This window comes from Lepidochelys olivacea (genome assembly GCF_965140295.1).
Source record: "Lepidochelys olivacea isolate rLepOli2 genome assembly, chromosome: 8".
In the NCBI taxonomy this organism is placed as follows: Eukaryota; Metazoa; Chordata; order Testudines; family Cheloniidae; genus Lepidochelys; species Lepidochelys olivacea.
In genome coordinates, this window is record NC_140418.1 from 8,661,558 (window position 1) to 8,688,673 (window position 27,116).

Below are 27,116 nucleotides of genomic sequence, written 5' to 3' on the forward strand. Positions count from 1 at the left end.
CTGGAACCCTCCAGTTCTCCCTCTCCCCTTGGCAGTTTCTTCTATTTGCAAGCTTGGCTCTGCTGGGTCCAGTGGCCCCTAGGAGAGGCCAGCAGTTCTGCAGTGCCAATTCTGCAGGGAAAAAGGAAATTCTGTGCAGATCATTAATTCTGCACTGCACAGTGATGCAGAATTTCCCCCAAGAGTAACCTGAGAATCATCAACCACTGTTTCATCCAAGTACACTTGTTTACTAAGTATCAGAGGGGTAGTAGCCATGTTAGTCTGTATCCACAGAAAGAACGAGGAGTCTGGTGGCACCTGAAGGACTAACAGATTTATTTGGGCATAAGCTTTTGTGGGTAAAAAACCCATTTCTTCAGATGCATGGAGTGAAAATTACAGAAACAGACGTAAATGTACTGGCACATGAAGAGAAAGGAGTTACCTTATAAGTGGAGAACCAGTGCTGGGAAGGCCAATTCAGTCAGGGTGGATGTGGTCCACTCCCAAGAACCCAAAATGTACTGACCACTATACTTACCTACATGCCTCCAGCTTCCATCCAGGACACATCACACGATCCACTGTCTACAACCAAGCCCTAAGATACAAATGCATTTTCTTAAAACTACAATACCCACCTGGGGAAGTGAGGAAATGGATTGACAGAGCGAGACAGGTACCCAGAAGTCACCTACTACAGGACGTCCCAACAAGGAAAATAACATAACATCACCGGCCATCACGTACAGCCCCCACCTAAATCCTCTCCAGCACATCAACGATCTACAACTTATCCTGGAAAACGATCCCTTGCTCTCACAGACCTTGGGAAGCAGGCCAGTCCTCGCTTACAGACAGCCCCCCTACCTGAAGCAAATATTCACCAGCAACTACACACCACACCACAGAAAAACTAACCCAGGAACCAATCCCTGTAACAAAGCCCGCTGTCTACTCTAGTGACACCATCATAGGACCCAACCACATCAGCCACGCCATCAGGGGTTCATTCACCTGCACATCTACTAATGTGATATATGCCAGCAATGCTCCTCTGCCATGTATAGTGGTCAAACTGGACAGTCTCTACGTAAAAGAATAAATGGACACACATCAGACATCAGGAATGGTAATAATACAAAAGCCAGTAGGAGAACACTTCAGTCTCCCTGGACATTCAATTTTAAAGTAGCCATCCTTCAACAAAAAAATTTAAAAAACAGAATTCAAAGAGAAATTGCAGAGCTACAATTCATTTTCAAACTTAGCACCATTAATTTGGGCTTGAATAGGGACTGGGAGTGGCTGGATCACTACAAAAGTAATTTTCCCTCTCTTGGTATTGACACCTCCTCATCAATTACTGGGAGTGGACCACATCCACCCTGACTGAATTGACCTTGTCAACACTGGTTCTCCACTTGTAAGGTAACTCCCTTCTCTTTATGTGCTGGTATATTTGTCTGTATCTGTAATTTTCACTCCATGCATCTGAAGAAGTAGATTTTTTTTACCCACAAAAGCTTATGCCCAAATAAATCTGTTTAGTCTTTAAGGTGCCACTGGACTCCTACTTGTTTACTAAGATAATTTGATATTTTGTACTGATTCACAGAGTTAATATGTATAACACTTCCTATTTCCTAATACAGTGTTCTCTTGATTGGGTAAATATTGAAAAATGTCCACTTATTCATGCTGGCTGGGCAAAAAATACTATTTTAAAAACATTTGTTCAGTTGCCTTCCTCCCCTTATGTATTCTGTTTTACATATTCAAACTTTGGTTCTGTGAACTATTGAAAATTACCTGATAATGGTGACTTCTTTCAACAAAGCAGTTATATAAAATAGGTAACTGCTAATAGACTCTAATTTTAGGTTAGAAATGTGTGTTAATTAGAATCTGGACACATAATCGTGTCCACCTTCTCTTGAACGGTATTGCTTTCCCTGTAGGAGGAGTAGTGATTTAATGTTGACAGAGTAGGTGCTATTTTATTTCAATGTTGACGCTACCAGAGGGAAGACTATTGTGCAGGAGTACAGTGATATTATGGTGTTCTTCAGTCTACTGTTATTTGTGCCCTAAAGAGGAAGAAGTAAAGAGAAGCTGCTCACAAATAGCTTTAAAAATATTTGAAAAATATGTGGCAGAGCAGAACATCCATTGGCACTAACTGAGCAGCCAAAATAGAGAGTGGATCATATATGCTCAGAATTAGTTACTTGTGGCTATTGAGAACAAAATTTGAAACTCCCCTGCAAAACTTGCTCATGTAAATGGAGGCAGAAGGTCACTAAGAAAAAGTAAAGCTCTTGAGATAAAAGCAAATCTAGTAGGTTTTCAGTTAAAAGATAGCCATTCTTCCTAAAATCTGTGAATCCTGTTGTTCAGTCTGTGGGTTGGAGTGCCCTTCTCCCAATGAATCATAAAGCTAGAGAATACTGAAGGACGCAATTAGTAACATTAATTAACTTGTCATATTTTGCAAGCTTCAAAAATGCCTTAAACTGCATACCTATAAGGGTCTCAGTGTCCAGAGCCCTGTGTGTTAGCCGGGGAAGTGATGCACTAAGGCATTTGGATTTAAAGTGAAGACTTTAGTAGTGCATAGTTAATATTTGCAACAGAAGTACATCTACCCTAAAAGTAGTGCCAGCAGCACTGTGTGGAAAAACTCATGTAACCCAAATTAAGCATCAGAGAAACTTTTTATTTCAAGTAAGGTTAATACAACTTTTGGATTTTGACCAAAATGCTGGGATTTCTGCCCCCTATCTTGGAGAAGGTGCTATTGAAATTTTCAATAAAAATGCAGAGGGCTTCTGTTTTATTCTTCAGTCATCACTGGTAAAAGATATGCAGGTTCCGTTTTGTTTGTGTGTGAACAGAGACGAGAAGAAATGAATATGACCAGGTTTGTGGATATGTATGGTTTCAAGCCTTGGTTTCTTCTTGTTCCCCTAAAATATTTGCACTTACGATGTTTCTTTCAAAACTTTCAGTGCTGCATTTGATACAGTCCTTGGGATAAATGTTGCGGTAAAGAAGCTGAGTCGTCCTTTTCAGAACCAAACTCATGCAAAAAGAGCTTACAGGGAACTTGTTCTTTTAAAATGTGTCAATCACAAAAACGTAAGTTTATTTTTCTCAAGAATTTAATTTATTTTCAAATAATACTCTTACTAATAGTGAACAAGAGTGCATTAAAGTAAGCCTAAATTATGGAAAGGTCAAAACTGGTTAAGTGTGGGTCAGAATTGGTAAATTATTGTAGATTGCAAAGACTATTCTAAAAGTTTTGACTTTTCTCAAGTATTCAAAATATAAAGCAATGAAAGAGTGCTGGAGCTTTGGTAACATATATTAATGTGTCTAATATTAAACAAGAACATTTTTTTAGTTAGACCCAATGCATATTTGGGTTTATGGGTGGGAGTGGGTGCTTTGTTTCCTTTTGAGTTTGGGAGGGGAATGAGGTTTTTGAATCAATGCAGCTGCATTAGTAGAACCCCCCAATGTAGGTCCTGCACCAGTGTAAAACTGGGTTGCTGCAATGCAGTTTACCCCAGAAAGTCATACTAGCACCAAGGCTCTCTTACCGTGTTTCAGTGTGGATTTGCACATCAGTGTGGTACACAATTGTAAGTTCCCCTGGTCTAAGCAAGAAGGCTTTTCCTGGCCTCCATCTTTCAATCTGTTTGTTTTTTTTAAAAAAAACAACAACAAAAAACAGAAAAACAAACCTAAACAAAAAACAACCTGTGCTCAAGGGTAAACTTTGAGACAGACTCATAGTTTGACAGTACTTGCCTGTTAGCAACAGTGAGATGGTACTATGCTGCTGCTGCTGCTAGCTTATCTGAATAATATGGAAGATATGCTATGTTTTATTTGTGTAAATCTTGATTGAACTGGACTGCGTAGACTGTCGGTCCTTCATCAGTTGAGACTGAGCCAATCACCTGTCTTGCAGTCTTCTCTTGCTTTGGCCATCCTTCGCCATGCTTGTCCATATCTCCTTGTTAGGAAATCAACCCACTTCTTTGGAGGCTGACCGCGTGGCCATTTCTGTTCTCATCGATACCACTCGGATATAGCTGCAGTCCATCTGTTGTCGCTGAGTTGGGCCACATGTCCCGCCCACCTTATTTTGCTGAGCCTGCTTTCAACAACGTCTCCCACTCCGGACTGCTGCCCAGAAATGTTCGTTTCATCGCCCTCTGTGTGACAGACAGTTGATGATGTTCAATCTTTGTCAGCGACCATGTTTTGCTGCCATATAACATCGCTGGAAGCACGGTCAAGTTAAAAAGATTTGCTCGAGTTGTTTTGCTGATCTTTCCTTGGAGGATGTCCTTGCTGTCATTGAATGCACACCATCCAGCTTTTTTTCTGCACGACAGTTCGCCTTTTTGATCCTGGCACATGTTGACGTCCTGGCCAAAATAAGCGTATTTATCAACCTCTGGGATCTGCTCTCCTCCAAGAGTTATTTGGGTTCTTGGCAGAACATCTGATCTCATGTATTTTGTTTTCGACCGGTACATTTTTAATCCGACTTGACTACTTTTCGCGTTCAGTTCTTTAACCATTCTCTCAAGCTGGGCTGTATTTTTGGCTATCAACACTATATCATCTGCGAACCTGAGATGGTTTAGCTGCTTGCCGTTGATATTAGTCCCACCTTTCAAGTTTGCTCGTCGAAAAACCAATTCAAGACAGGCTGTGAATAATTTTGGTGAAACTGTATCTCCTTGTTTCACACCTTTCTCGATGGGGATTTGGAGGGGAGTATCAAACAGCGAAATGTCCATGCTGCAGCCAGAGTTCATATAATACATGAAATATAAGATGTATTATATTATAATATATTATTAATATTCTATTAATATATTATATTATGTCCATGCTGCAGCCAGAGTTCACTTCCTTTAGTAATATGATATATTTCGCGCTGATGCCCTGTTCTGAAAGAGCTTCAAGAACGGCTTTAGTATCTACACTGTCGAATGCCTTCTCGTAGTCCACGAAGGCAATGCACAAAGGGAACCTGTATTCCCTTGAACGCTCTAGGAGTTGATTTAGAGTGAAGATGTAGTCTATTGTGCAGGATGCAAACAGCTGGGTATAGAAATCCTTGCAGATTGCCTCCATCTCTGTTCGATCAGTTACTGATTCTCCGTCCCTGATCTTCAAAGCCGATAATGATGACCTGTACAACACCAGTTCCCATTTGCATTTTTTGAGACTTTTACGATCTTCAGCAGCCTTTAGGAGCTCTTCGGTTCGAATTTTCTCAACTTGAAGTCTTCCTTCAACTTCATTCGTATGAGCCTGGAGAGAAGGGAGTACTCAAGCCTGTCACTGCCATTTCTTTTCATTTTCCTCCGCTTCTCCAATAAAGTCTTTGTATTCTCCGAGATTCTTCTACTAGCTCTTCTTTGTCTTTTACGCTCAGCTGATTTGACGCACATTTTTAGTCTCTTACTGAAGTTCTCATAATCGTCGTCACAGTCATCCAGGAGGCTCCAATTTTCCCTAGAAATGTTTTCCTTCAGGATTGCCTTGTTGATAGCTACCGGTTGGTGCCTTCTGTTCGCTATTCACAGCGCCTTTTTCTCCACCTTCATAGTGAACGTGAGTCTGGCTCTCAGTAGGTGATGATCGCTACCGATATTGAGTGATGGCACTACTGAAATATCCTGCACGATGTGTCGTCTATCGATCAGAAAGTAATCTATTTCATTTTTTGTCTTCGCGTTTGGTGCGATCCAGGTCCATCTTCTGTTGGCCTTCTTTTGGAACCAGGTGTTACCAATAAACATTCTCCTCGTCTCTGCCAATATAGCTAGTCGTTCTCCTTGTTTGTTTCGTTCTTCAATACTGTACCTTCCTATGAACTTTTCGCCCTCTCTCCCTCTTCCAACCTTGGCATTAAAATCTCCCATCACGATCATATATGTGGAACTCTGAGCGAGGGTTTGCTCCAGTTCCTGATAGAATCCTTCCACATCATCATCTTCGCGTGCACTTTTGGGAGCATAGATCTGGATGATTTTGAGGGTACTATTTCAGTTCAGTCGGAGGTAAAGCACCCCGATACGCAATGACTTTAAATGGCATGAGACAGTTTCGAAGACCATTCCTTGTTTATGATGAATCCGACTCCTCCAACTGTCCTCGTGCCTTCTCCTTTTCCTTGAATGACTGTGCTTCCATCCCTCCAGTTGACCTCCATCTCCTTCTTTCGTCATGTTTCGCAAACACCCAGCACATCGCAGGCTGTTTTTGCCTTTTCCTCCATGAGATGGGTTATCGATTCCTCCCTTATCAGTGTTCTGCAGTTACAAGTGCACACTCAGAGAGTTGTCCGGTTTCCTTTTGGTGACCTGGTTTCTGAGAGTCTTTGCAGCCTCTCGCCATTCGAATGCCTCACTGCCTTCGGAATGGGGATCGAGGAACGTGCAGAGAACTGAGACTTGGCTTTCCGTGTTGTCTTAGCCATTGTTTTCAGCCACCTGCTGGCTGGGCTGTCAGTGGCGCATTTACCTCCTCAACTTAGCTAGCTTACATCCTCAGAAAGAGGGATTATAAGCCCCTCCACAGAGGAAGCAACCTCCTTGCTGGGCTGACAGTCCGACCCCTTGATAGCATGGTGAGACCTGCCGGAGAAGGCACTCCTCTACCATCTCTGTCGAACAGCCAGGGTCACCGGTGCGTCACGTTGAGGTGTCGAGGTAGGATTTGCAGCAGATTGAACTTGACAGTGCTTTGAAAACCTAAAGCATCATACTGGTGCAAGTACTAAGTATCCTAATTACAAGAATACAGGATATGAATGCCAGGACCATATTGTTATGAAACGTTTGAAGGATTTTGAGAACTTTTTCCAGAAACATAAGGCATGTCTACACAGCAACTAGACACACGCGGCTGGTCCATGCCAGCTGACTTAGGCTCATGGAGCTCCTGCTGCAGGGCTGTTTAATTGCTGTGTAGACTTCCGAGTTCGGGCTGCAGCCCAAGTTCTGGGACCCTGGCAGGGACTACACAGCAATGAAAAAGCTTCGCACCCCAAGCCCCGCAAGTCCAAGTCAGCTGGCATGGGCCAGCTGTGGGTTTTTCTTTGCTGTGTAGATATATCCATAGAGCAAACAGGTTGATGGGGCATCTCTGTCTATGTACTATTTGGAAGCCATTTTTCTAAGGATAGAAAATACTTGCACACCACTTTTTCTCTCAAATATCAGAATTTTTGAGTGATAAAATACATGACCAAGCTGTTATTCTAGGCACAAAATTTTAGGTTTTATTTGATGTGTGGGTGGGAGGAGAAGTAGTTTCATGTAACTTAAATGTGACCTTTTAAAAAATGTACAGGATCTCCTGTGATACTTCAACACAGATGCTGCAGTATTGTACTTGTATGTGTGAAATAAGACCAATGAAATATGTTGGTAACAAAGCAGTCTAGTTTCACTGTCGAAGTTGAGTGGCAAAGTAAATCAGCAGTGTAAAAAGAGAGAAACTGCGTTTTTGAAATTGTTTTAATAACCACATTGTCTTGCTCTACATTTAGTCTGTAAAAATTCATATATTTAAGGTTTCTTCATGTTTTATTTTTCTTTATAGATAATTAGTTTGTTAAATGTATTCACACCACAGAAGTCACTGGAAGAATTTCAAGATGTGTAAGTACTGTAGTTCTTAAATTTTTCTTGATAAACATTGTCCTGAATATAGAGGCGTATTCTGTGCTTTCTTACAACTTTTCTGGCTGTGAAAAAATATGGTACTGAGGATAGAATCTCTGGCCTGTAATTAATCTTTAAATGTTACAGTGAGCTCCTTGAGAAAATCTATAACTAAAGTTGTTGTGATATGTGTGTAGTAATAGAAAATAATGGGAAAAGTAAAAGGAATGCTTACCTTTTCATCAGCCCTCTGCCACCTCTACTGACAACACATGGATCTGTAATTATCACAGCTGTTTTCCTTGACAAAGAAGGACAGTCAAATAAGTCACTTCAAGCCAATAACTCAATGTGGTTAACCTGACATGCTTTTCTGAGATCAAGCCCATCAGACTCCCAGTACCTCCAGCCTCAATTACAAGCTGAATACATTTCTTATCCTAGCCCTTGCATATGGTGGTAAAAGATCTATCAAAGTATTCATGAGGCTCCAATCACTGTGATATCTAGGTGCTAATGTGGGTGGTGTTGCAGCTTTGGAATGGATTTATATGATGAATGGCATGAAGAAGGATCACACATTAACTTGGAAATTAATCATTGTTCTTTATTTCACAAAATGTTTTCCCTAATTTTGTTGATGTTAAGTCAGTACACAGTGAAAGGAAATCTCAATGTGACATGTTTATTTCTTTATCCTATGTGTAACGTCTGTTTAAATTTCATCTGTACCTAGGTTACATTAAGAGAGACAACATCAACTAACAGTCCTGCTCTTAAATTTTGTTTGGTAGAATTGATGGTTTTAATGGATTTCCACTCTCTTGTGAGAGAGTATATGTTCATTTTTATTCAAACTTTTACTGTTTTTAGAATGTTGTTTTAAACAACTTAAATTATGACATTCACTATTTTTGCTAACATTCCAACACATGTTTCAGTGACTTGCATGGGGTCCTATTTTAAAAATATGCTCTGATGTTAGTTATAAAATACCTGAGATGGAAAAAAAAATTTTTTTTATTCTTTATACTGTAGGTATTTGGTTATGGAACTGATGGATGCTAACTTGTGCCAGGTTATTCATATGGAGTTGGATCATGAAAGAATGTCCTACCTTCTCTACCAGATGTTGTGTGGTATCAAACATCTCCATTCAGCTGGTATCATCCACAGAGTAGGTAGTGTTTTGATAGTGACATTTACAACATGCATCTTTGAAGGTGGCATTTATATCTTCTTTTGGTTATCTTGTAAATCAGTATTCCGTTTCTTATTCATATTATTAATAGTAATGTGAAAACCATATCTGGTTCAAGAACAGACAGACAGAAGTATGTGATAAATGAAACTCCAAAAACCAAACCAGTTCTGCAGATGATAAAAGGGCATTTTCTGTGATTTTTTTTTCATGTTAAATGAGACTAAATATAAATACAAATTAGGGAAAAATATAAAGTACAAGATATTAAAATTGATAGGGAACAGAACATGAGTAAGGATGCTCCAAGAACCTTATGGCTAAAACAAGAGAATAATTTGTATTAAAATGATGCCTTTTAAAAAATTACGTGCGACAATCATATTAATACTCAAGGTAAAATCGGTAAATGGTTGCTCAAAATTTCAAAGCCCTGCACAGCCGATGTCCTGCCTTTCTGTAGCTCTGTTGGGCCTATTTGCTGTCTCAGTCTGCACAACTAGTCCTGCTCCTTTGTGGGTTTCAGTTCCTTCCATTCCTGCCTTTTAATTTCTTCTATGCAACCATGTGCCTGGAACTTCTTGCCTTCATCGTCTCCTCCTTCAAGTTCATTGTTAAAACACAATAAAGAAAGTTTATAAACTCTAGAATGGAATGCAAGATTCCCTAATCTCACTGTTCCTCTGCTGTCAACAAATATCTGTGAAACCCACTAGCAAAGTGTTCCATCCCTCTCTCTCGTGCTGGTCCACATAGAGAATGACAACTTACTGGTGGTATTGGTTACTCCATTACCTGTAGAGGTCTCAGCAGTAGAGATCTAAAGGCTCCAACCCTGGTGATGACCCATGTGGGTGACAGTATGATGTCACATGCTGGAATTTTTGTCTTTTCAGTTTGATTTCAAAACCTAAGAAATTATACACACACTATAATGTTTTTTAGCATAGTTTAGGTTTGCAAAGTCAAACGCTCAAATGTTAGGAAATGGTTGAACTAAGATTGCCCATGCAACCTTAATTTGGCTACACAACCCTGATTCATCCTCAGAGCAGGTACATTCTTTGCACTGAATAAGGCAGGTCCTGTGGAAAATGTAGTATGTGATCATGTAATTAAAGAGTGATTCATAGCGCATATGCACAAGAGGTCTGAATTAAGGTTGTGTGGGCAACCTTAATTATGTCATTTCCTGACTTTTAAGTGCTTGACTTTGCAATCTTAATAATGCTCTTTCAAAGTATTTTTCTGTGCATATAATTTGTATATAAATTAACTAAAAGAATGCACACAAGAAATGTATATTAAGATGTTAATGTTCAATACAGTGTGGTGGCTTACATTGATTTTATGGAAGGTCGTATGGTATCTTTTAGAATGTTGAGCCTTTCTGTTAACTGAAATAATTTTTCTTTAGGATTTGAAACCCAGCAATATAGTAGTAAAATCAGATTGTACACTCAAAATCCTTGATTTTGGACTGGCAAGAACAGCATGTACTAATTTTATGATGACACCATACGTAGTAACACGGTATTACAGAGCACCGGAGGTTATCCTAGGCATGGGATACAAAGAGAATGGTAAGTTGCAGCAATGAAGTATTAAACCTTTTCTCTAAAGTGCAGCTCTCTTGGATGAATCTCTCTGGCAGTACACTTTTAAGTCTTCTATCTCTAATGCTAACGTAATGTATAACATGGTGATGAGAATACTGAGATTTACAGAGTTAAACATTTGAGGAATAGCTTTTGTCCTGTTCCTGGTGCCTTTTTCTCTATTACTTCTCTCTCTGTCCCCGTCCCCTTCCATTCTCACTTGCTGCACTCCGCATAGTTCTTTAGTCCTATTACCGTTGTTCCATCCTCAAAAAAGAATACATTGTTTATAAGACAATTATAGATTTTAAAAATCTAGCAGAACCACTATAGGAAATAATTAACTTGCTCTAAGGCATCTTCTCTTTCCCCCTGTTTACCACCCCCACATTTGTTGCTTCATTTTCGTCATGTCTGTTTAAGCTCTCTGGGCCAGGGAGTGTCTTTATACCATCCTAGGTCTATGTAGCACCTAAGACGCTTTGGACGCTGTAGTATTAATACTACATCTTAACAGGTTTCAGAGTGGTATCTTAAACAAAGCTTTCAGCAAGGACAATGTCCTTGAATTTCATTCCCTCATAAAAAAAAAGTTTTCAGATGATTGCTTGTGAGGCAGATGATACCCTGCATTCTACTCTAGACCTTCAGCCCAGTGCATCCCTTCTCTTCATATTCCTTAGCCTGGATTAGCATTATATGGCCTGGGAGCATACCTTTTTTGAGGTGTAAAGCTTCGTTGTGGCTTTCTAACCTGAGAGGTCCACAAAATTTTCCTGAGTCAGCTGTTATGATGGGTTCTGTCTGATACACAGGGCCCTTGACAGTACAGTAATTGGTGTGGGTCAAAAAATGTTTAGTATGCGTGTAGTAGAATGTGTCCTGAATTGGACGAGAACATTCTAAATAACATTAAGAATAATAAACTAATCTGTAAAACAGTAAATACGCAGTTTAAATTTTACAAATTAAAAAACTGTTTGTCGTAATTTAAAAAAAATCTTTAATCTTTTGTCCTTGTTGCACCTAACATATGATAGTGGATATCTGGTCTGTTGGGTGCATAATGGCAGAAATGGTCCTCCATAAGGTCCTGTTCCCAGGAAGAGATTGTATCCTTCTTCACAGTGGTTTCAGGGATTGTAAAGTATGATAAATATTTAAAAGTAATTGAAGGATTTAAGAACTGATCAGAAAAGCATTTTATGGAGTTTTAAAAAAAAAAACGCAAGGCCTACAAAACAAAAACTGAATTATTGTCTAATTGCAAAACTTAGGAAAAAAGCGAAGTCAGTGTTCTGTACTGTTGAGAAACTCATCTGTTAGCAGTTTGGTTTTCTGCATTCTTCTGTTTTTATTGTAGATAGTAGGTTTATTTGTTTAGCTTTTTTTAAGTTTTCCACTTTTGTTCATGACACTTCATAATTTGATCATTTCATTTTTACTTTCAGTTGATATCTGGTCAGTTGGGTGCATCATGGGAGAATTGGTGAAAGGTTGTGTGATATTCCAAGGCACTGATCGTATCCTTCCCTAGTCATCCTTGAATCCTTTTTCACATCCACCAAAGATGCACAATTATTTTTATCTATTTATGTATATAAAAGCATAAAAAAGAAAACAAAATATTTCACTACTATATTTTAATGGATCTATTGTAATGTTTGAAATTAGTGTCATTAACCAAATAGCTGAACTTTCTTTTTTTTTCTCCTACTTACTTGACAACATTTAACGTAGTTCTTACTGCTTGAAGGCTTACTATTCATATTAACAACTTCACATTTTGCAGCTTTAAAAGGATATTGCTAGGTTAAAAAGCAAATTTCCTTGCTAGTGTTTCTAGTAGTTAAATCATTAAAAAGGAAATCTTGAAAAATTTACTTTTCACAATTTATGCTGTTTGCTTCCAGCATTTCTGTGTTTGTACAATGAAAATAATCCTACTCTCAATAGTTCTTTGGTTTTTAGGGTTTTTTAGTTCTTTTGTTCTTGTTTTTGCTTTTTGGTACTTGTATAATAGCACACAGCAGTGCTGCAGTGTCTCAGATGCAAATGTTGCAGAAGGGGAATGTACATTTAAAATTAAAGACCTTTTTCTTTTGAAATTTTGTTTAATTTTATGGAAACATTTCTGTTCTTGGATTTTTCTAAAACTTTGTTCTTACAAACTTGATATCTTGGTCTCTTAACTCATTAAATACATCTGGTTAAGATGACTTAAATGATCTTTGCCAATAGATATATTGTACAAAAAATTAATAATAATTTAGTATATTTCAAAGCCTTTTCCTACAGGCAAAGTATAAAACATAGCTTATTTACTTCTTTCCAGTTTATAATATCAAAATTGGAAAGGAGACTACATTTTTCTCCATTTTAATTACTCTGAAAATGAAACACTGAAAAGTGAAACATCTAGTTCTGCATCAATAAATTTTTTATTTTCCCAGTTTTTTAATCTATATAAAGTAGATTCTGTGAAAATATAACCTCTATAAAAAACATAAATATGTAACAATACAGAAATTTAAATCTGAATGCTAAATTCATGACACTAATCTTCAGCAGCTATTTAACATGCATTAATTTAACAGCACAAAATAATTAATATACAATTTTTTTCACCTCTTCTTCCCTTGTATATTTGTTTTATCCTTCAAAGCCTTCAGACCAACCTAACACAATTCTTCATGTATGTTGTATATCTTCTCACTTGCATGTTAACGTTGGCTATCCTGATTGCTGTCTTGATTTATTCATAAATTTATTCATAAATAAATCAAGGGATTTTTTTCATACTTGTCAAATATGTATATAATGAATCAGTTTTCCTTCTGGAAGGGTAAATAAAGCTCCACCAATCTAGATTTAATGTAGCATGTACTATCTATATTGTAGGTGTTGCTGGTAGCTATGCTGATAGTTAATGTTGCCTCACGTTTTCCGTTCTAAGAATCTGTTTCTAGTTGCTTATAACTTTGTCAAACTTTAACCATTTGAGCTGAAATTTTCTATTTCAGGTGTCTGCCTTAGGTATATTTTTAAGTTCCCGCTAAAATGGTTCAGCAGTTTCATAGAACGAGGTTGGAGAAAAATACATTGTTTTTGCTCGTTAGATTCTTACAGCTGTTTCATTGAGAATCCCTAGCACTTCCACCCTTTGGCACAGGCACTTGAACCCTGGCAGAGGGATACGCCTTGGATTGTCTGCGTAAAAATCACCCATGTTTGGCCTCAGAAAATCATGGTTAACATATGCACAGTAGGCGTTTGTTAGAGGCTGGTGGCTTATTCGCCAAAGATTCTGCCTATGTTGAGCATGCGCTACCCCTACACAGCTTGGTGCTGGCCAGAGTGCATTCTGTATTCTAGAATTGCAGGGGTTGAGCAGGACTTTCCTTGCAATTGCTCTTCCTAGTTGGTATGATGCCAGGTACCAGAAAGGAGAGCAGGACTATTTTTTTTTTTTTCTCCCTCCCTTCCTCCATCTTCTGTGCTGTCAATGCTCCCCCTTCCCAGGTAGTCAGCGGGAGGAGGAAGCAGCTTAATTCAAACACAGAATGGTGAGGAGCAGAGGAGGAAAACAGGTACCAGAGTCCACCCAGTGTCTTCCTGGAAGTAATTACAACTTTGGAGGACTGGAATATTTCTCTAGATGTTAGGATTTAGGAAAACTCAGTTCCCTGTTTATCTTTCTCCAGAGCTTCAAGAAGAGTCAGAGAGCTTATAGATCCACTATAGCTAGGTAAACTCCCCATGTGTTACAATCTACTCATGGACTTCTAGGAGTGAAGTCTCATATCAGTAAGATAAGGACAGCCTCTGCCCCAGAGGCTGCCATCTGCTTCTGCGGATGAAATCTGCCAGGCTGTTACATACCATCGTGTGCACACCTTGCATTACATATCAAGCTTCTGCCTAGTCTGTGTTTCAAATGCTGCAAGGCATAGCTTATTAAACCCAGGTTTGTAGTGGTCCCAGTCCTAGAGCATAACAAATGTTTGTTTCTACTTTCAACATTGCTGTGGTCCTTTGGAGAAATCCAGTTAAACACTCATTGGTCCGGTTCAGTTCTTCGGTAGGTTACTGTTGGTCATTAAATTTTCCTAAGACTGTTACTGTCTAAGGAAAGAGAAGTAGGGATTATGAAAGATGGGGCTGGGTGTGAAGTTTTATTCAATTAACTGATTAATCCTTAGGGTATGTCTTCACTAGCAATGTTAAAGCGTTGCCATGACAGCATTTTAACGTGGCTGTGTAGTCACGGCACCAGCACTGGGAAAGAGCTCTCCCAGCTCTATTAAAAAAAACCCATCTCCACGAGGGGAATAGCTACCAGCGCTGGGAGCACAGCTCCCAACGCTGGTGCACTGTCTACACTGGCACTTTACAGCGCTGAAACGTGCAAGAAAGTTGCAGCACTGTAAAGTGCCAGTGTAGACAAGCCCTAACTTTGGTGATACTTTTGAGGAGAGAAAACCCTTTGAATGTAGTTTGGTGAAGCCCCTACCAGAAATCAGTTTCCAGGTTGGAACAATATTTTTTGTGTGTGTTCAACAACTTTTTTTGTGTGCACATTGTTTTAGCATGAGAGTTAACTTTTGTAATTTTTTATTTACCATGCTTTTGATGTCAGTTTTCCGTTTGAATGCATGAAAAAAATACATTATATTAGAATAATCTTTGCATTAGCTGTCTATATTTTTAATATGCATCAGTGCATATCATAGGTATGAAAAGTTCTCAGTAGTGGCTGTATTTTTGGCAGACTAACTGAAATTTAAGCACTTCCAACAACAATTTCTAAATAGAATTTTTTTTATGCAAAGGCATGCCATTTTGTTATACTCTCCAGCTACATAAGTAGGTATTCTAGAAAACTTTAGATGTGACATAACTAAAAGTCTAACTTGTGAATGTTGACAGAGTTGGTGTTCAGCAATATGTAATACTGCATTAGAATCCCAAATTCCTCTGATTCAGAAAATGATTAGTGATTCTTTCACTGAGAATGTCTCCTCCAATGTCAGATCTTTGAGATAAACTACCTTGCATAAATTAATTTACTTGCTGTCCAAGCATCTTCAGGCATATGTACCTTTTTCATATATTGGACTGAATTCTCAAAAACTGCTTCACAGTCAATGATGATAGAAATAATACAAGAATAACTTATCTATACAGTCCTCTTCAGACATTGTTATGCTTTCTATTTCATAACATGTAATAAAACACTTAATAGAGCCACATTGCCAAATATTATCTGAACCCCAGACTGTACAGAGAAGAGTAGATGCTTCAGTTCTTCCCCTCCTCTACTTTTTTTCAATATAAATAAGTAGAAAAATCATGGAATTTCTAGTGTAATCCCAATAAAACATAGAAATTGTGTGTTGTTGTTTTCCTAACTCCTCCTCAAGCATCCTCTTTATACAGCAACAAATTGAGATTCACATTCTTAATCAAAATTCTGTTTTAAAAGCCAGATAAATGAGACTGCTTGGCAGACGGGATGCACAGTTGTCATTTAGATAGTAAGGAGGGCAGGGGGAGAGTTGGGAAAATGCATCTTAAAAGTGTGTTACCTCCTGTGAAGTTACATTTGAACTCCTAATAAGCTATGGTTATACTACAGCTTAAGTTGACACAAGTTATGTCACCCAGGGGTGTGATTTAGTCACCCCTTGAGTAACGTAACTTATGCTGACTTAAGCACTGGTGTGAACAGCACTGTGTCTACGGGAGAGCTTCTCCTTCCGACATAGCTGCCGCCACTTGTTGGGGGTGGATTAATTAAATTGATGGGAGAGCTCGCTCCTGTTGGTTTAGAGTGGCTACAAGCTGCACTGCTGTAAGCTGTGTGGTGTAGCCATAGCTTATGATTGAAGAACAGTCACTTCTTGTTAGGTACTACCATAATTGATAGTTAAAAACAAAACACTTATATAGAAAATTCAGATTTGACATTTTAGAAGCCATCATGATTCAGTAGAGTTGGATTTTCATTCCATCTTCTCAGAAAACAGTTTTCTGATGAAAAATCACTGTGATGCAGACTTTAAGTAGAAGAAAAGTTGTACAGAATTCTTCACTCTGAATGTGATGCAGTTATTATTTGGTCAGGTATGTCCTGATCTTTTTCCTGCCCTTTATGAACTTTATTTGTGAGGTGTGTTGTACCTCTTGGGTCCAGAAGATTCGGCACCAGTCTTTCCTTTCTCTCATCCCTGTCTCCATGAACAAAGTGCTTCATTATGGACACCAATCTCCAATCCTTTTGGATCCTGTCAGTGCCACGTTTAAAAATGGCCAGTAGATTCTGTTCAAAAGAGATTTACACTTTGTGCAGTACTTTTAGTCCTTCCTAATATTGGGATTGGAAGTCTGATTTTTGGAAATCAAATTTGTTCTTTGCATGACCGCTCAGAATGCTGTTGCTGCTAGAACAATGTTACAATCCAGATTTGGCTCTTACTTTCTAGGTTTTCATTACTTTCAGTGCGCACTAATGCTTTGTGGCACATTTCTATAAGCAATATCTTACACAATGCAGATTTGAAATTTTTCAGCTACTTTTCCTAAAGGTAGCATCCAGATATTGATCAATGGAATAAAGTTATTGAACAATTAGGAACACCATCAGCAGATTTTATGAAGAAACTACAGCCTACTGTGAGGAATTATGTAGAAAACAGACCGAAATATCCGGGTATCAAATTTGAAGAGCTCTTCCCAGATTGGATATTTCCATCGGAATCTGACCGTGACAAATTAAAAAGTAAGATATTTGGAGGGGAGGGGGGTCTTTCTAAATTGGTTCACTTGAAGTATATACAGTAAGGGCAGACAATGCGAACATGACACTATGCCGGTGTGATACAGTCTGATATCATCACACTACATTGCATTAGGAGGTAGGAGACTGAAAGCAGTAGCCTTGCTTTCTCCTGCATTGGTAGCACACCATGAAATGTCTTACTGCTGCCATTAAAATAGTTTGATTAAATATATACATTCTATTCTCAAAATTCCAGTCTATTAAGATACAGTAAATGGCTTGAATGTTTACTGAAAAAAACATTTTTATGAAAGCCATTTTATAATGAAAATGGATCTCTTTCTCTAGTTGATATTGATATGCATGTGTAGTTGTCATGCTCATTTTAACTGCGTATTGATTAAATAGATTATTTGTTCTTAATTACTAGTATATTAGACATGCCTGTTGAATTTACCTCTTGGCCCTGTGCAACTGTAATTATATTTAAAAAGCCTCAGCAGCAGGCAGCTTAAATTTGTTATAACAATGTGATACCACATTGATATTGATATGGGGCTCAATCCCGCAAATACGTATTATTAACGTCGCTTGTGTGAGTAGTCTCGCTAAACCACCATAAGGATATAGGTATCTAATGCACCATAAGCAATAACTCTGTCAAAAGGAATTAGTGACTTCATAAGTTACAAGAGCTAAAGCTTTCTTTTAACTTTATTAACACCTATTTTTAAAATTCAGATTATGCTGTTATACTTGAAATATTATTTTAGTGCCATACAAACCAGGGCCTAGTACTGCAATGAGACTGGGCGCACAAGCAAAGTTACTTGGGTGTATTTGCAAGAGTGGGACCATGACTTGGATGGTATTAAATAATGTTTAATTTCAAACATTGTAACCTTAATTTTAAATATATGTAACAATATAATAAAAAGAAACTTTTTCATTTGGCTTTTGAAGATACTAGTTTCTCTCAGTAGAGTTAATACTTTCATATGTACAGCCAGATGTGTAGTTGTACTGGACACATTTCATCTTGGTGCATAACGTTCAATGAAACTCTCACACAAGTTTTATAAGAGACCTGTTTAATCTTGGTTCATTGTGAGACAAGGTTGAAGGCCAAGAATTCTACAGGTAACTAACTAATAGAACTACTTGAGTTATTAACTTTCTTAGGAATTTTTGTTTGTGTTTCTTTTTTGTTAGGATATATTCTACCATATATTTTTTGTTACACTTTAGCATTTTAGCTTCTGAAATTCTGTTTTTGTCTCCCGTACCCCCTTCTAGCAAGTCAAGCTAGAGATTTATTATCAAAAATGCTGGTAGTAGACCCAGACAAACGAATTTCTGTAGATGAAGCCTTACGTCATCCATATATCACGGTCTGGTATGATCCAGCTGAAGCAGAAGCAGTAAGTGTACATTAAAAATTCTACTCAAAGTATCACTTTAATCTTCATATTTGAGTCAGTAGTTGGTGTCTTGTGTCAGGTCAAGAGTAGACGTTGAAATCTCACTTTTCAGGCTAGCAAAGATTACATATGTAATCTTGAGAGGATAGCAGCTTGAAGTAATTGAAGTACCACCTCCAAAACAGCCCAAGAAGGGGCATTACTGTTGGTCTGAAAACAGCCCCTACAGCTGATTTCCTCTCCATAGATATATAGTTGCCAATGCGACAGTAATTTAGGCAGGTTTTTAATCCTATCCGCTTTAGGATAAAACCATTTAATTTTGTTGAGACTCCTTCAGGCCTCATGATTTCTTTAAACCTAGTATTGAGTTTTCAGCTGACAAATCTAATTTTGGTTCATCATTCCAGTAGCTTACTTAGTTTTGAAACTGAGAGCATATAATTCTGAGGCGCCTCTACAAAACAGATAGGATGGAGATATTGGCAAGGCACCCAGCCAGAGATTAGAAACTAAAAATAACATTTTAACTAGCTGCTTTTTTTTTTTTTTTTTTTTTTGACACCATGGTTAATTATGCTAATGAAATGCTGCAGTTATATTTCAGATTTTATTTTCTTTGTAGCCTCCTCCTAAAATCTATGATGCACAACTGGAAGAAAGAGAACATGCCATTGAAGAATGGAAAGGTAACAGCCAAAAATGACTGATTCCAGTGATGGTGGTAATTTATCAACCATCACTACTAAAGTAGTGTAACTGCTACACTGCATGGCTGATCAGAACCCACCAGATTAATTATACAATACTGCATGCAGCAATGTGACGATTAAAGACCTAACAAATCATAAATGTCATATTATGAAGTTAATTATAGCTTGGTATACGATACATTTGGAAAGGGAAGAAAGTAGTAGTTTGCTAAATGCAAGTTTTATTTGTATTTTGTTAGCTCTCTTTGTGGGTGTGGTGGGTGGTGTGGTTTTTTTGTTTTATGAAACCAGCCTTCCAAAGTAAGTGGTTGTTTGTTTATAATGGATCTCTACTATATTTTTCTTAATCATGAGTTCTTCAAAACAGATACGCCATCCACCCTCCAAACCGCAATACCTAGTCTCAAAACTGTTCTAGTACAGGAATCCTGCCTAGCAGAGTTGTGTATTTTTACTAAGCCACCCGTTTTCTTTGTTGAGTAGGTTCTATGTTGGTAATTTCCACAAAAAGATGAAAGGCATTGTGTGTTCTGGTAACAATTATTCCTTATTTATGGCATTGTGTACTTAACCTTGTGGTGAAACCAAGAAGAGAGGTAGTCCTTACTCATCAAGTAGTCTCAATCACATTAGCAAAATTAGTTTTACAAGTTAGGGCTACAGGATCAGGCCCATAATATTACCTTTAGAGAGAAGAACTTATAGATAAGTAATTTCCATCATAGTTATGAATGAAAATATTTATATTGGTATGAAAAGAGTGCAAAGGTTTTTCCAGTACAGGTTGTCTGACTTACTTTATTATGTTTTTTAGCTGGCATACTTTTTTCTGACCTTTGTAAAAGTTTAATTTCAATGTAGTTCAGCCATACAGTAAGTTATTACAATGGGTTAATTATTATATTTTCTTTAATGTGTTTAGAATGTCTGTTAACTTTTTAGTAAATATTGAAACTGTTTTTAACTCTTAAAGTAAATTTGCAAAGTCCATTAATCATAACAGTTGTTTGTTCCATGGGAAAGTGTGCCTCTAAACAACTTACAAATACACCTTTAAAAGAGTAAAAGGAAATGGCTGAAAGTAGTTTTTTGTAATATTACCTTTCTCTACCAACCCTTTTTCTTTTACTTAAGAATTAATATACAAAGAAGTAATGGACTGGGAAGAAAGAAGCAAGAACGGTGTGGTAAAAGATCAGCCCTCAGGTTAGTCATTGGTTTTAATAGTTTAATTTTTTCTGCAACTCTGATACGTGTTTGGTGACACGCTCATATTACATGAATCAGAATCAACAATCCAGTTATGCCAGAAAGTTTTGGTGTCTAATGCTCTTGATCCTGATCAGTCTCCCAGATTCATAGTCAATTTGCCTTGCTGTGAAGTGAGCTGCGGAAGCATGTGCTGCTCTTCTTCCTCCCTGACTGGAAGAGGTAAAAAGAATTGTTTGGGGTTAAATTGTTTATAAACCACTGCTTTCTAAGACATTCTCCTGACCTGTGGGTATAACCTGTGTCCTTGGTTATACATCTGGGCATTACCTTATATTACCTTGCATTGGCGATATTAAAAACATTTAAAAGTGAAAATGCAGTGTGCTTGTGGCCTCTCCTAAACTGATAGCAGTATGATAGAACACAGTTTAATGGATCTGTACTTCTCAAAGGTTTTAGTACAGTGGGTAGTATCTGCAATGGTTTTGTATTGGAAAAATGTCTAATGCACTGAGGAAACTTGCAGCAGTGTTTCAGTCCTTCTATTCAGATGTTGGGTGGGGGTTCTTGTCTTGGCCTTCTAAATTAGGTGGGTAGTAGTGATTTTGTTAGCAGAGTATAAAAATTGCAGAAGAACCTTTGCCCTGTTTTCTTTCTATATCAGTTGTACTCACTGTTATCCTTTTATTGGTCTGAGGAACTAATTTGTTTAATTAGGGTAGTGATTAGTCAGATCCTAAATCCCAAGCCAAAGAAAGTGCAGGTAAATCCTTTTTACTTAGTTTCCTATATTTATAAATAATAAAATAGTAATTTATTGTCCTTACCCTTTGCCTTATAAATGATACTAGAAAAAGCATATGTGAAAAGCAGGTAGACTTCAAATTTGGCTGTATTCTTCATAAACCCATTGTGTCGTCTCTGTGTTTTTGCTGGGAAACAGCTTAATTTGCTCTTCCATTCTGGTTTAGAAAGAGTTTGCTTTATCTTACTCCTGTTTCTCAGCTGGATACACTATTTTGATTTAAATTTACATGTAAATTCAGAAGCTAGTATTATGGTCTATTCAAAAGGCTAAAATGGTCATATTCTGCACAGGGAACTCCAGTGAGGAACCTTACATTTTGCAATAAATATGTTCAGGGAAATGCCCCATGTTATCTTTGTGTAAAGACCCACATTATTGGAGGTTTTATATTTAAGGAGTTCCAAAGTTATGAAGCAGTTTTTATCTCATTCTAGTAGCTGAAAGAAACTGCCAGACCAAGTGAAAAATGTGCTCTGAGCTGAAAAGTGGAATAAATTGAAGTATGTTATGGAAAACAACTCTGCAGGCTCTACAAAATGTTGTTCTTTAGAAACTTGCAAACTGTCCTGCAGGGATCCAGTACTCTTCAGCTGACGGCACTGTAACTCAAGAGGTCCTGCTGCAATGTTTAGATTTAATTTTGTCTTTAGTTTTATAGTTTGTCACAACTTGTTTATTTGTAGTATTAGTTGTCTTGTAATTCAATGACATTGGGATTATTCCTCCTTGTGTGTAACATTTTAATAACTGCATAATACAAGTACAGCAGTTATGTAATTGTATATAGAACTCTGATAGAACGAACATTGGGAAAAGGAATATTGTAGGTTCAAAATACTGACAAAATTACAGAAACTGTTCCCTCAGAGTATAAAAGTTTCATTCAGTATAAATAAGAATACAGGTATTTATCAATCTTGTCTTCAGGTATTTACTAATACAATTTTCTGGGGGATGCCAACACACAAGAGAAACTACTCCACATCTATGTATCTTTTACCATACAATGTAAATACAGTGATATTTTTAGAATTTCCATGGTCAGACAGAGTACGTTAAGAAAATCTTGAAGCTAAAATCTCAGGTAATTTAACAATAATCTTCTGTCAAGAAGAAAGTTAGGTTACCCTTAATGTTAATTCTAACACATTCAGGAAACAGAACAGGCTGTCCAACTATTCCTCCTGGAGAGTTAATGCCAGTATCCCCTACCAAGTCCCTAAACCTTACTTTGGGATGCATATTGGATACTGAATACCTTGAAATTTAAAAAAAGAAAAGAAAAACCAGAGTCACTTTTGAGGCAAAATTCTAGTAACACTTTATCTAAGTATTTCTCTACTATGAGTTGTTTTTTCATCCAACAAAAAATTTAATTCACACAGATTTTAGTTCACACGCTTGTGCGCTTGCTTACCTTGAATAGTACTTTACTCCACATGGAAATGGAAATCATGTATATCATGGAAATCAGTATATCTTCTGTAGCTTCTATTTTGGCTGAAATAAAACTTTAACTTCTTCCTGTGTCTCAAAAATTATCATAACCAACATAATCCTAGCAAGTTAAATATTTACTGTTTCCCAATACCGAGTTTTACATTAGAATTAGTGTAATCTGGAAAGAGTTCAGTCTGTTAAATTCAAGCTTGTATCTAATGTGCTGCCCCTAAAATTGAATTCCTCATAGCTATTGTCGCACTTGTCAACAGTACTGTTTTGGAATTTGAGGAGGATGCACCTTTCTTTGTGGGTTTTTGGTAGCAGTTGATATGCCTTTATGAAGTACCATGCTCTGAGAATGTGTCAACCATACTGAAAGTAACCTCCCCCCCTCCCAACTTTCAGTGTTTGCTGGTATTCCAGGGATTCTTACTTTTCTTTTCTCCAGCCCAATTTTTAGGTGAGTCTAACCTGATTCAGTATAACATTTCTTTACTCTAAAACTCTGACATAGTCACAAGGAGCTGCATAAGTTACAAGCCCTGAAATAGACTTTAACGTCTTGACTATTTTTGTCTAGTTTCTTATCTATCATCAGTTTGAGTGTATTATATTTTAGGTAGCTTACGCATGTTTTTACTGCAGTTTAGAAATCTGAGAGAGTGTCTTCTAATGTAGTCCCTTCCAACAAGAGATATCCGCTTTCCTTCCTCTGGGGTGTGGGTAGTGTGTAGAGGATCTCATTTGCTTTCTCTGTGGACCTCACAGTCCTAAGTCTGACTCTGTTGCTGGAGCCTCCCAGTGACTCCTGCTCCCTACAGGTTACTGTTGGCAATTTCCTTTGATGCCTCCTAAGTAACTCTGGAGTCTCCTCTGATACTTTCTCCACACAAGGCTCTCTACTCTGAGCTCATGCTGCTTCTTATATAGTCCTGGCATAGCCACCTGACCCCCACACGCTTTCTGGTCACATGACTCATCGGTCTCTCTTGAGTACTAAATATCACAGAATGCATTCTCTTTAAAGTACCAAACCTTAGTAACCAGCGTAGCAGCGTTTCCCCTTAAAGGGGTTTCCATGTTTTCTGTTATGTGGCTGTAAAAAATTAGTAATCCAACCTATTCTGGGAGGTGTTGGTTACCTTTTGTATGCTTTGACTGTTCTGATGAGTATTAAATTTTCTGATATGAATAGGTAATGCAAAAAGCATTACTGTTAAGAGTGAAATGTAGATCTTCCCATCTTCTCAAGGAATAAACTTACAAATTATTCAAATACAAAAATGACAAAATGAGGTATCTGAAGGGCATGGAACAATGTTTCCTACTATTTATAACACTACTGTGGAAATGTAAAACTGAAATCTGCTTCTCAGACTTGTTTGCTCTTCTGATTTTTTTCAGAAGTGATGAGCTGCTGGTATTTTTTTTTTAAAGATACAGTATTCTTTTTGGAGGAAAAAGGCACACAGTGGTACATGTATTTTGCACAGATATGTGAGCTCAAATTTTGAGTTAACTTTGATAGTCCCTTAATAAATACAATAGTAATGCATTGTGTACTCTGGAAAAGGAGATATTAAGAATCCTAAAGCATTATTATCTATATGTGCAATAATGTCTTGCCTCAGATTTTATTATGCTTGGTTTACTTAGCACAGATGCAGCAGTGAATAGCAGCACCAGTCCTTCCCAGTCATCATCTATCAATGACATTTCATCCATGTCAACTGAGCAAACATTGGCTTCAGATACAGACAGCAGCCTTGATGCCTTGACAGGACCCCTTGAAGGATGCCGATGATCAACCAGGATTGCAGACTTAACACTGGGAAAAAAACTCGTTTCCATTGGCCTGAATTGCTTGTAAGTTAATGGAACCAAGTAGAGAAACTCCATGTTCTGCATGTTCTACTAAAGTAATGCCTGTGTTTTTACTCAGTTGTAATAAGACTCCCTGCTTAATGTTGTAGAATGAAAGCAAATCAATGCCTAAAGAAGAAAAATTTACAGTTTAGACACTACTATAGGCTTTTTTGTTTCAGCCTATTTCAGGTGAGCAGTTACAGTACATGTGTACCAGATAACTCCTCCTGAGTGAGTTCATGGACCTTCTGTCTCATTCAGTAGACTTCTGTAACGCACACATGGTCATTACATTTTTGCATAGAATTACCCTGTAGTGGGTTTTTTGAATGTATAGTGTCCGTATAATTTGCTTAAATATGATTATAGAAGTTTGCGCTATTTAACTCCAATATGTTGTATGTGAGTGTTATCTTACATATTGGAAATTATCAGTACTGTATTCAAGGGGCAATTGTTCTTCCACATAGCACTTTTTTGTTTTTCTATTGAGCCCTTTCTCTCCTCACCTCCCAATAATTTTGTGTATCTTCTTGTAGAAGAAACAAACTTGTGAACTTCATATAGCATAGCCATCATTTCATATTTTACCCATGAATGTGACTATGCTTCTCTGAATATCTTCTTTCAGTTGTTTTAGTGGGAGATAGAATGGGTTAGCTTGATGAAGCAACATGTCTCTTTAAATAAGGTGAAGTGCTAAATTATTTCCTTATTTTCTGGCTAATACATTGTTTTGGTCCTTTTTTATCAATAAAAACGTTTAGAAACTACCCTTTCCCTACTTTTTCTTTCAAGAACAAAAATTAGTCCTGTGAAGCTTCTCCCTTAGTCACTTCTTGTGTCTAAATGCAAAATCTGATAAAGTGAAGAGGCAATGAGGAGACTTGAATCATAGAATCATAGAATATCAGGGTTGGAAGGGACCCCAGAAGGTCATCTAGTCCAACCCCCTGCTCAAAGCAGGACCAATTCCCAGTTAAATCATCCCAGCCAGGGCTTTGTCAAGCCTGACCTTAAAAACCTCTAAGGAAGGAGATTCTACCACCTCCCTAGGTAACTTGAAACCTAGATGACCCCTGGAATAGTTGCAGATTTTTTTTTCCCTAGTTTTGTTTATGGAACCATTCCACAATGTGAACACTTCTAAATTTTGATAGGCCTTTTGACTGATTTGACAAATGATTTTCTTAAGTATTTCTTATATCCATGGAGCTCAGCTCTACTTCCAAATTAAACAAAATTCTTTCTTTATTAAAAAAGCAATCTGTCTACATTTTTTAACAAGGTACCACAGGAGAGAGAGGCTGTTTACAGTGAGGCTCTTCTTCAGTTTTAATAGAAGTTTATCAGTGCAGTTTTCAGATATAAATAATACGGACATTGCCTCTTCCATTGCACAATATTTTGAATTGTTAGAAAATGTGTGTGCAGTAGAATAGTGCTTAAGTTATCAAATATTATACTGTTGTGCATTTGCAAACAGAAAAGCATGTTTGCTTTGGAATGCACAAGTGTAATAAATGCTTTTACTAAAAGATCTTAATGTGTGTACTTGTGTATGGTTAAACTATAACTAAAACAGTAATGAAAAAATGTAAAAGATGAGGCAAAACATTTTACTTTCATGGTGGCACTATATTTAGCTGTTGATTTAGATAATGAAGTCTCGAACGTTTAAAGAGAACTTGTACAACTTTCTCGCTGAACCAGCAATTATATTACTGACCTGAATGGTTCAGTATGCTGTTTGGAAAAGGAAAAAGAATTGCCCATGATTTTGCATGCTCTTGGTTATGATCTGAAAGGTAGAAGTTTTTCTATTAATGCTGTGTGTACCCATAAATGTTTTAAAATAAATTCAAAGCTACAGCAAATTAAACTATCAGAACAGAAAAATTTGACAAGAAAATTGGACAGAAGTATCTCAGTGATAAGCTGTAGGAAAAAGATAAGGAGTACTTGTGGCACCTTAGAGACTAATAAATTTATTTGAGCATAAGCTTTTGTGAGCTACAGCTCACTTCATCAGATGCATCCGATGAAGTGAGCTGTAGCTCACGAAAGCTTATTCTCAAATAAATTTGTTAGTCTCTAAGGTGCCACAAGTCCTCCTTTTCTTTTTGTGGATACAGACTAACACGGCTGTTGCTCTGAAAGCTGTAGGTAGTAAGTCTTTAGAGTTCACATCTAGCATCTTCATTTTGATATTTTTTTCACAAGTACTGTTTTTTAGTTTTGTGTTTTTTGTTTTAATTCAAAAACTACAGGTATATTATTTATCATGTGTTTCTGGTGATATGTGCAAAATTTGTCTGGCTTATTTTGTCATTAGAGCAAACCTTTGATCAAAATGCTTATTGTGTTCTTACACAATAGAATTGCGCA

The 27,116-nt window shown here is 37.4% G+C and overlaps 1 protein-coding gene across 6 annotated transcripts in view; it reads left to right on the forward strand.

The window, feature by feature from the left end:
- Positions 1–26,740, forward strand: part of MAPK9 (mitogen-activated protein kinase 9) — a 54,212-nt gene extending 27,472 nt beyond the window's left edge. For 3 of the 6 annotated variants that reach the window (XM_084636178.1, XM_084636177.1, XM_084636181.1), the window contains exons 3-12: positions 2,994–3,123; positions 7,624–7,682; positions 8,724–8,862; positions 10,304–10,469; positions 11,936–12,007; positions 17,083–17,265; positions 18,562–18,686; positions 19,312–19,375; positions 20,534–20,605; positions 24,524–26,739. In XM_084636178.1, coding sequence (XP_084492304.1) covers positions 2,994–3,123; positions 7,624–7,682; positions 8,724–8,862; positions 10,304–10,469; positions 11,936–12,007; positions 17,083–17,265; positions 18,562–18,686; positions 19,312–19,375; positions 20,534–20,605; positions 24,524–24,666 — 1,153 coding nt within the window. In that variant the 3' untranslated portion in view covers positions 24,667–26,739. Of the gene's footprint in view, positions 1–2,993; positions 3,124–7,623; positions 7,683–8,723; positions 8,863–10,303; positions 10,470–11,524; positions 11,597–11,935; positions 12,008–17,082; positions 17,266–18,561; positions 18,687–19,311; positions 19,376–20,533; positions 20,606–24,518 lie in introns of all 6 variants that reach the window. The other 3 variants (XM_084636179.1, XM_084636180.1, XM_084636176.1) reach the window with 3 other exon arrangements.
- Positions 26,741–27,116: the final 376 nt, after the last annotated feature.